This window comes from Lygodium microphyllum, chromosome 12, assembly GCF_053477565.2.
Source record: "Lygodium microphyllum isolate KBCC chromosome 12, Lygodium_microphyllum_v1.1.10, whole genome shotgun sequence".
NCBI lineage: Eukaryota > Viridiplantae > Streptophyta > Polypodiopsida > Schizaeales > Lygodiaceae > Lygodium > Lygodium microphyllum.
Window position 1 is genome coordinate 58,025,336 of NC_141146.1, and position 10,815 is coordinate 58,036,150.

General features: G+C 41.1%; 1 protein-coding gene across 2 annotated transcripts; it reads left to right on the forward strand.

Moving 5' to 3' along the window:
* The first annotated feature begins 282 nt into the window (after positions 1-282).
* Positions 283-6,871, forward strand: LOC148027797 (uncharacterized). 2 transcript variants are annotated; one of them, XM_087689494.1, is made up of 3 exons: positions 283-4,345; positions 4,465-5,621; positions 5,752-6,871. In XM_087689494.1, coding segments are annotated over exons 1-3 (5,022 nt in total). In that variant the 5' UTR covers positions 283-481; the 3' UTR covers positions 5,753-6,871. The 2 variants fall into 2 exon arrangements, with proteins under 2 accessions (XP_087545620.1, XP_087545619.1); XM_087689493.1 differs by lacking the exon at positions 5,752-6,871 and having other exon boundaries at positions 4,465-5,745.
* Positions 6,872-10,815: the final 3,944 nt, after the last annotated feature.

A 10,815-nucleotide genomic window follows, 5' to 3' on the forward strand; every position in this document is an offset into this window, starting at 1 on the left:
TTAATGTAAAATTCTTTTAGTGAGTCTAAAGCATGGATGCAGGAACGGGGGTGTAACGAGTTACATAAGATATCATCATCAGCATCATCATCATCACAGTCTCGGAGGGGAAGGAGGAGAAAGAATCTAAGAATCATCAGGTGAGGTGATTAAATTATTAAAAAAAGATTGGTCGGGCGAAAAAGGTCGCAAAAAGCGCTGCGGCGTTGACTATATATAGAAGCGCGGAGGCACGGCTTGCTGTTGTTCTATTCCCATCGTTGCCATCATCCGTCAATCAGAACAACCAAGACAAAGAAAGAACGAGCCTCCCAACCAGCCATAATCATGGATTCTGCCGCTTCTTCTTCTTCTTCTTCTTCTTCTTCTTCTTCTTCTTCGTGCTCGCACTAGCGATGGTGGCAACCCGTGGTTCTTATTCTTGCCCTCTGATAATCCCCCCCCTTCCCCCTTGCGTTTCCGCTTCCCTTCAAGCACCGCCATGGAGTTGCGCCCGGCCACGGCCACGGCTACGGCCACAGCCACCGACAGTGCTGCTGCCCTTCCTGTCCCCCAGCTCCTGGCCCCCTTCGCTGCCACCCCCGCCGGCTTGACGCAGCCGACCTCGCATACGCATCCCCACCCTCCCCTGGACCGCACCTTCAGCCTCGACCGCCACCGCTCCCTCTGGAACTCCCGCTCTGATCACCCCCGGCCGAACGCCCTGCAAACCCCTTTCCATAGCGACACCTCTAGTGGAAGGGGTTTCCGAAATGATTTTCGGCAGTACCATGGCGCTGTTCGTGAGCAGTGGAGTACCGGCTGTGGCCGCTTTGACAGAAGTTATGACCAAAAAGACAATGAATATAATATGGCGGGGAGAGCTTGCTTCTTCTCGAGAGGACGTGGCCGCTATGGCAGGGGCCGCCAGTCGAACAACTTCAGGAGCTATTATGACTTCAGTCGATCATTGGACAATTCTAGACACCAGCCATTTAGAGCAGATATGGGAAGATATGACAACAGAAGATTTTTTGAGCCTGAAAGAAATATTGTCGATGCGAGGAAACGATATCGAAATGAATGGGAGGTTTTTGAAGGCGCTGGTGACAGAGAGTTTTTCCAAACCTGGGCTGGTGATAAAAGGCTTTTCGAACCTCACACTAGGAATAAAAGACCTTTTGAGCTCCACAACGAGGTTAACAATGATCGATATGAGAACAAGAACTTCCCTGAAATTCACAAGTCTGGAGAGGACAACTCTGAAAGACAGGAATCCAAAAGAAATGAGCGAAGAGAAAAGTCCGATGGCAGAAATATGTCCAGTTCCCATAGGGGGAGCTATGACAAAAATGACAACAGGAGATATGAAAGAGAGCATTATGGCAAAGGAAAGCCTGAGAAAGCATTGGATGGTAAGTGCACTGGAAGTTCTTACTATAATCAGTCGAGAATGTACTATGGTCATGATGATAAGAGGACTAGAAATGACACTGGATCAAGAAATCGGCAAGGTAAGACACACAGAACAGATTGTACGCTCAGAGAACCTCCTGGTTTTGAGTGCAAACAACAAGTGAAAAGCTCTCGCATTGATTTTCATAGTGCACATGCATCTTTGAAACAGTCTTGTGATAATGAAGAAGGTGAAATATGCATAACTCCATCTAGAAATGATAGTTCAATATCTTCAGTGAAGTGTCTACCCAACAAGGAGCTTGCAGGTAACCAAGAGTCTTTGGTCAAGGATCAGCAGGATGAAGAAGAAATGGAGAAAACAGAGGATGGGGTCAAAACTCAGATTGCCACTGATAGCAGGAGGCCGGACACAGTTGCTGAAACGCATGGCTCTTCAGCCAAGGTGTCCACTCTAATGGAGAAATCAAGGAAGGATAGGATTGAAAGTCAGGTTCTTGCAGCCAGCAGGAGGCAGGACATAGCTCATGAAATGAAGGACTCTTCAGTCAAGGGTTCGATTGAGAAACCAGAACAGGACAGCATTGAAACTCAGTTGCATGAACTAGAGAAGGATGGCATTCTAGCAGCCAGCAGGAGGCAGTATACAGTTGGTGGCTTGCAGGACTCTTCAGCCAGAAGGAGGCAGGAGATGATTGGTGAAATAGAGGACCCTTCAGCCAAGGGTTCAATTGAAAAACCAAAGGAGGACGGGGTTGAAAGTCAGTTGCCTGCATCCAGCAGGAGGCAGGAGATAGTGGATAAAATGCAGGATTCCTCAGCCAGTGCAAGGCAGGATATTGTTGGTAAAAGGCAGGGCTCTTTAGCCAAGGATTTAATGGAAAATCCAGGGCAGGATGGGACTGAAACTCAATTGCCTGCAGCCAGCAGGAGGCAGGAGGGTGGTGAAATGCAGGACTCTTTGTTGAAGGTATCTTCAAAAACTGACTTGATGCAGGTCGCATTGGTTGAAAAGAATGGTTTTGCCCCTAGCATTCCGAAGGATGCTGAGTTGAAAGAACGACAGCTTGTGGCTGGTGAGAGTCCAGTTGACAGCCTTAGAACTAACAAAGATGTAGCATGTTCGACAGTGCACAAGGATGCCAAGTTCATGGTCAGCATTGAGAGAGAAGAGCCTGCAACTGGTGAAAATCTGGATGATGTCCTCGAAACCAGGGTAAGTAAAGAAGAGACTGATGGTATAGATTCTCAGATTGAAAATCAACAGTTTCTTAGAGCTCTTGAAGGAGCAGTGCCTACTTCAGCTTCAGAGCTTGTGACAAAAGAAGAATGTGTTGACCTTTTCACCAGAGAAACTAGGGGTTTCAATGGCCATATAGATTCTCTGGCCTTGATTTCAGGCAAACAGATCAAAGGAGGACCTATGCAGGAAATTGGAGAGAGTTTCAAGGATTCTAGCATGAGACCTGGAAAGAGAGGTTCTTCAGCCACTTCATTTGAACAATCAAACAAAAGGAGGAAGAATCTTGTCATTTCCAGTCATGCCATGCCGTTGGGTGAACAAAGTACAAGAGAAAGGAGGCAGGCACTTTTCATACAGGACTCCAGTTCTGAAGGTTATAGCAGAAGTACTGGGAAGAGGGACACATCCAACGAAGAAGAAAGCAACCATAAAGAGAGAATTGCTCCTGTTGGCACTAGTTTCAAGGATGACTCCCGGAAGAGAGATTTCCCTGCTATGTCAATGCAAGTCTCTATGAACTCTTTGAGACCTGTTGAGGTTGATACACGTAGAGAAATGGAGGAGGATAACAGAAGATTTAACAGTGGTGGTTTTCCGGAAGACAAGTCCAGGAAGAGACATTCTGAGACATCTATACCCTTCTTGAAAGTTGTGAAAAGGCGCAGGTCCGAGAGGAGACGGAAACCCATTTCTGACTCCATGTCTAATGCTGGTGAACCTGAATTAAAAGGCATACAAAGTGGCCATAATACAGAAGAGGTGACTCCTCAGTCAGATAGGGGAACAGAGATAGTAGGTGGAACCAGTCAAGGTGTCTGTGTAGTAGATCACAATGCTCAAGTGTGTTCAGAGATGAGACAGCAACCCATTCCAGACATCATATCCAATGCTGGTCAACCCGAAGTTAAAGGCATACAAAGTGGTCATAATATAGAGAAGGTGGCTTCCCAGTCAGATAGGGGAACAGAGATAGTAGTTGGAGTCAGTCAAGTTGTCTCTGTTTTAGAGAATAACGGTGAACTATGTTCACATATCATAGTGGCTCAGCCAAGTACCAACAAGGAAGGGAGGGATCTTGTTAAAGAAAGCCAGAAAGCAACGGGAGATGAAATAGGTTCAGGATTAAATGAAGATAAGAGGAAGGAAGGATTTGAAGCATGCAGTGAACATTTGAGAACTCTGACAAGTGGTTTGGATTTTAGAGGTTCTCATGAAACTGTGGCAGCTGTTTTGCCACATCTTACAAGTACTGTGCCTTCATTAAATTGCCATTTAGCTGAGTGCTTGCCGATCGATCCTAGAGTGCCTGAAACCATATGCACGGAGGAGGGAAACATATCAAGAACTGAGAAAGATGGTTATTCAAACCGAGGGAGGGGGAACTCAATGAGTGTGGTACATGTTGGTCAATTACATATGCCTCTTGGTCATGGTCAGGAACAGGAAACACTGGAAACGGATATTGACGTACCTCTACGCTGTTATGGGTCTTCTATTCCTGCCAAGTCCATCCTGCCCTTTGCTCGTGATGGGGAGAAGGAATGGTTTAAGAGTGATTGTGTTGGCTTTTCTTTAGATGCAGAGACTTCGGAAGATCAGGGAAGACCAGTCAAAAGTGTGTCTTGCACTCACCATCGATCTGCTGCAGTATCAATGAATGAGTTAGAACAGGAAGAAGATTTCCAATTTTGTATGAGAACAACAGAGGTAAGACTTGACCATGGACTTACAATCATGGATATGATACAGCAATTTATTTCTTACAATCCGCCTTGGTTTTGTCATAGTTTGAGCTCTGTTTGAATGACATGTCCCCTCATATGCAGGAAATGACTCATGAAAAGAAACAAATGGTTTGGGTGCCATTCTGGCACTGGCTTCTTTCAAAGGAAGATGAGTTCAAGGCACAGGATGTCCACGAGCAAAGCTGCCTCATGTTTGGTGGAGACCATAGTCCTGGAAGCACTGGGCTGTCCCATCCAACCTATGAGATGATAGAAATAAACACATCTGGGAGCTCTCAGACTAGAGATTTTTTAAGTTTACGGGTTGGTGAGGAGCCTGGAATTGTGTGTGAACAAAGGGAGGCTTGTGGAGACAGTCAATTATCCCCTGGGAGATTCAATGTTGTGAACAAAATGGTACCCATCACTCCATCTTCTTGTACATTTGGGTTGCATGAAATTGCTATGGAGCCAATTTTAGGCATGGCACAAAAGCTACAGGAGTTGCCAGAGGGTTTTTTGGATAGTCTTAGAGGTTTGACAAAGAAGATGCTTGAGAGCATTGAGATGCACGAGACATTTCTGTTCCTACAGTCAACTATCAAGAACAGAACAGATCTGAGAGAGGAGACACTCTTACTTGCCCATCGATTGCAGCTGGAGGTTCTGGTTTCTTTGAAGACAGGGATGCAAACTTTTCTGGAGGAAGGCTCTAGAGCACTCACATACAAGGTTCTTATAGAGATTTTTCTGCACTTAAGGTGTCAGAACCTTGATTGCAAGCAGTTGTTGCCTGCAGATTCGTGCAAATGCAGATTATGTTCCAAGAAGAGCGGCTTCTGTTGCAAATGTATGTGCATGGCATGTAACAAGTTTGATCAAAATCAGAACACCTGCAGGTGGGTAGAGTGTGAGGCCTGCAGTCATTGGTGTCATGCTGAGTGTGCTTTAAGGAAGTCATATATTGGGCCTGTACAACTTGGCCAGATAGAATGTGGTGAGCTGCAATTTGAGTGTCCTGCATGTGGCCACTACATGGAGTTGTATGGTTTTGTCAAGCGAGTATTTGATAGAGCTTCACGGGTTTGGGGAGTGGAAACATACACCAAAGAGCTTGAGTATGTTCGGATGCTTTTCTATTGGAGTGAAGATTTAAGAGGCAAACAACTGCGCCTGAAAGCTGAGCAAATTCTGCAAAAGTTGGAGAAGATGGCTAATGGAACAAAAACTTGCTCAAACATGATACAGTCTTTTCTGTGGTGAGTTTTCATGCGGCAAGTTGGTCATCATATTTACTATACATGTAGCTCTAGTTCTGCTGAATGTGTCTGGTCTGGATTTGCCTTCAATAGGTTGGTTTTGAATATGGTGTCCCATTGTGTCTTGCAGATACTAACCTAGGACAAGCAAGAGCTCAAGTATGCTTCTGGCATAAGATGTGGTTTGCGGATACAATTTTATGCTAGAAACAGTTTTGACTATAAGATGGGCTACTATGCTCACCCATTGTCAACTTTGAGCTAAAAGAACAAGGCAGAGGACCGATTCAGCTTCTGAAGTGGAAACAGAGGATGGTCTTACAGGCTCGTTATATCAAAGCAGTTCACAGGGATGGCAGTATGCGCCAAGCAGGACTGTATGCAGTCATAGAAAGACTGTCCAAGGCTAACTAGCTACTCGATAATCAGGAGGCCGCACTCAAGAAACTGTCAAAACACTGTATCATAGTGCTTTGGAAGGGTCCTGTGGGGTATTATATTGTTGTAACGCAATGTTCCTCGGGCTCTTCTTGCTCCAGGTCCTCTAATCGGCTCAATTTTGTTGTACAAAGTGAGGATTCTCACGAGCGGGCCTGGGGATGTCTATATAGAGTTGAGCATGCAGATTTTGATCGCTTATTCTCTTACGGAATTAAGAAGCCATGCCTGAAGCAAATGTTCAGAGATCGTATATGACACAGGATTGGCATTCATCTCCTTATTTCCAGAAATTCTGAACAGGCAAATGGTTCTATTTTTATCAGAGAAAATAAGCGCGCCATAGAACTTTGATTATGAAGACCTCAAGTGGAAGCCAATGATTCACATCCAATGGGGACAACCTCAAGTGCACTTTCAAGCTAATGAGTTTTGATCACATCTCATGAGGATGAAGGAAGTGAGCCATTGAACGATAGGCCACACACCACATTGCTATTAAGGAAAAGTGGCACTTTTACAACCTAAAGTCTTGGATCCCCTTCACAAAGGTGGGTGGGGGGTGCTGATGGTATGTATTTGCCCTTAGACCACATGACATTTTGCCAACCTTGAAGTGCCCAAGGTTCAAGAGTGGTAGCTTGATGACGTAATTCCCTACCTTTGCATGAACCTTGGAACCTGAATGTTATCTTTGTTCTTTGGCCCTACCATAGCATGCATCGTATTGAAGCAAAGTCATTGAGGTTAATAGACATTAGTTTTATAAACATTGACATGGAAAAATTTGGTTGAATGTCAACATTAATTAAAATTTTGGGGCCCTTTTGGAGATTTTGTTGAATTTATTAGGTAGTTTCGTAAGTATGAAAAGTCATGGTTACAATAGTTATTCTTACACCTGAAGTTTATCGATGAATGTTGTAGAGATTGTACTTTGTTCTCTCGTTCACGAGCAAAAAATCCATTGGTTTGTCCTGAAGAATTGAACTCAATTTCTTATGCAACACATCTTTCAAGTCTTAAAGATTCCTTTGAGGATTGGTTGGTGGGTTCATCTTAGTTGGCACATTGTATTGATTTTTCACCGATGACTCATTTTAGCTATGCACTATACTTGAGGACCCTAGGCCCTTATATCATACTTCCATGTTCAAATCTAGGTTGGGTAAAACCTTTCATGTATGTATCAATTATTGCACTTTTTCTTTATTCTTATAAACCACTGTCGTGGAGAAGAAAAAGAAACATTTGGATTTTCAACTTCTTATTTTGTGTGCATTCTTTGTGTATTGTGTGTCTTGTAAGAGCTCAAAATCCTTCTCTTCCCCTATCTTTTTATAGTATCAAAATCTCATCCAGAGGCAAGGTACTATAAGCTACAATCACAAGTCTACAAGGAAGCATTGATGTGGAGCACACTTATGGAGATCTCTCATAAAATCTGTGATTGATTATTCATCTTCACAAGCTTAGAGTGGTCGAGGGAGTGTTGCAAATATCTAGTCTATGGGGATTCTATGTTTGTGAGATCAAATTTGTGTTTTGGGCGTGTTTTGGCCTTCATTTTAAAGTTGGAGGCTATTCATATGCCAATTTGATAAGATTTAACTCTCCAAACCTTATTGTTTTGCAAACAGATTTTAGGTGTTAGGTGTTGTAGACAATATTTGCACATTGTCAGACATTACAAGTGTTGCTCAGCGTATGCTGATGTACTAATACTAGTACATGCGACACTTTACCTGAATTAGTAGATTATTGATAACGATAGATTTTTGGGTTTTAGTGCACAATGTTTGAGGGGTTTAATAATATTGTCAATAACAAGCTTGACAATCATAACTTCCATATACTTGAAAGTTTAGATTGACCAATTTTCTTATGGGTAAATGTTATTGAAACTATGTTGAAGGAAATATTGCTAAGGCTCTAGAGTTAGTGCTATGCATGAGCAAGCAAAGATATTTAAGGAATAGAATCAGGTTGCTCAAAAAGTTACCTATTGGCTTTCCATCAACGTTTTATATAACACAATTAGGCATATATAAGACTGCATTTTGATTAAGTAATTTGGTACAAACAATGGGCATATATAGGACTGCAATTCGATCAAGTTATTTGGTACAAAAACCAAAGTAAAAAAGTTACAATTGAAGTCAAAGACAAACAATGTTAAGCATGGAAACTTGTCTATCAATGACTATGCATTGAAAAGTAAGAGCATTGTTGAGCTCTTGGATCTATTAGAAGTAAGAGCATTGAAAAGTAAGAGCATTGTTGAGCTCTTGGATCTATTAGAGTGCAACTTGATGCATTGTTGAGCTCTTGGATCTATTAGACTATGCATTGAAAAGTAAGAGCATTGTTGAGCTCTTGGATCTATTAGAGTGGAAGTTGATGCTGATATAGTGGATGCATGTTTGAGAATGGTTTAGAAAAATAAAAAATCTTGAAATGATTGGTTTTATGGAAACATGTAACAATAGAGTGTATTCTATCATTCAGGTTGAGAGTATTCTATTATCTATGTATTCTATTACTCAGGTTGAGAGTATCCTATTATCTATGTAACAATATAGTGCATTCTATTACTCACATTGAGAGTATCCCATTATCTATATAGGATAGAAAAGTTAAGTATTTGGTTGATGTGCTACATGTGTCTAGCATTACAAAGAAACATGTAAGCAAGCATTTAATTGATGTGGTACATTTGGATACATGGTATTCTATAAATATTACATCAATGGCATGATGTAAGTATTATGTAACCTTTATTGATGATCATATAAAGAAGACATTAGTGTATTCACTGAACGAGAAAAGTGAGGTGTTCTCTCACTTTTAAAATTTTAAAATCTAGTTGAGAAACAAAGATATATGTAGAGTAAGTGCTTGAGTTCAAATGGGAAGAAGGGTACATTTCCAATGAATTTAGTAATTTTATGAAACGATATAAAATTTAGAGGTAGTTTATATGCAAGTATGCTCCACAACAAAATGGTGTTGGTGAAAGAAAGAAAAAAACCATTGCAAAAATTGCATAGGCCTTGATGATTGTGTACATGTGCTTGATGAGCTAAGAAATAAGATGGATCCAAAAGTTGAAAACTGTGTATTTGTTGGCTATTTCCTTGAGCAAAAGGATTATAGGTACTATAATTTGGTTACACACACAAGATGTGAGTAAGCCAAGATGTGGCATTTGCTGCGATGAGCAATTTGTACATATATGGAAAATGTCATAAAATCAGTTGAGCCTAGTTGATTTGAGAAAGCTATTGGTCACGTACATTGGAAGAAGCCACTGATGAAGAAATGGATTCATTGGATGTGAATCATTGCCTAAAACAAAGAAAGCTCTAGAATCTATAAGTGGATTTACAAAGTAAAACATAATGTAGATTGAAGTGTGAGTAGCTATAAAGTGAGACTAGATGCCAAAGATTATGCACAAACTTATGAGATTAATTATGAGGAGACATTTGCTCCAATGGAAAAGATGGCAACTATCACAACTATCATTGAGTGGCTGCATTAAAAGGTTGGGTCTTGTATCGAATGAATGTAAAGAATGCATTTTTGCTTGGTGATTTACAAGAACAAGTGTATATGGGATCAATGATAGGATTATGAGAGCATGGTTCACCCCAATTATGTGTGTAAGTTTTGCAAAGCCTTGTATGGGTTGAAACATGCATTTAGAGAATGGCATGGTAAGATAACATAGTACATTGTCTCTATTGGTTTTCATGTTGGAAATGCAAATCACTCACTTTATGGGCATTAGAGTGATAGGGGTATTGTTGTGATTACCTTGTATGTGGATGATTTGATTATTGGGGGGGGTGACAATGTACAAGAGGTAGAGTATGTGAGGAGTCTTCTCAAGCAAAAATTTTTCATGAAAGATTTGGGAGAGCTAAACTTATAATTGAGGTGATTATGACATCTAAGGAGATATCACTCTCATAAAGGCAATAAATCTAAGATATGTTGACAAAGTATGGTATGGTTGATTATAAGAGTAGTGCCATTGGATAAAAGTGTGAAGTTAAGTATTAATGTGGATTAGATGTTGGAGGGTCCCACAATGTATAGGAAGATGGTGTAAAGTTTTTGACCTTCACTACTATCACTAGGACAAATTATAACTACACAATTGGTTTTGAGAGTCAACTTATGCAAGTGCCTCGTAAGCCTCACTTGGACAATGTGAGACAACATACTTTGCCATACCTTAAGGCCACATTGAATTATGATATCTTTTATGAGGTTGTATCTTGATATAGATTGGGCATGCATTATGTTTGATAGGAAGTCCACTAGTGTGGCTATATGTTTTCCTTTAGAAGTGAGATTTTAACTTGAAGCAATAAGAAATAACATACTATTGTACTATCGAGTAAAGAGGTAGAGTATAGGGTTGCTACTATGGAGCATATGAGGTAGCTTGGCTGGGAAAGCTACTTGATGATTTGGAGATATAGATAGGCAAAAGAGTTTTCATTTATTGTAACAATAAGAGAAACATGTAGTTTGCAAGGAACCCAATGCCTCATATACGTACAAAAATAATTAAGGTACATGACCATTTCATTAAAGTGTGGGTATTGGTAGGAAACATTGATCTCATATATGTGAACATAGAGAAGCATGTTGTAGATATTTTCACCAAGGCCCTAGGCATAAATAGCTTCCATGATTTCAAAGCTCACTTAGAGTATATGGCATGGAGTTGAGCTTGAGGGGG

Coding starts and splice junctions, on each gene's coding strand:
- LOC148027797 (XM_087689493.1), top strand. CDS start 482: ATGGAGTTGCGCCCGGCCACGGCCACGGCTACGGCCACAGCCACCGAC. Junction 4,346..4,464: donor TTTGTATGAGAACAACAGAG/GTAAGACTTGAC, acceptor CCTCATATGCAG/GAAATGACTCATGAAAAGAA.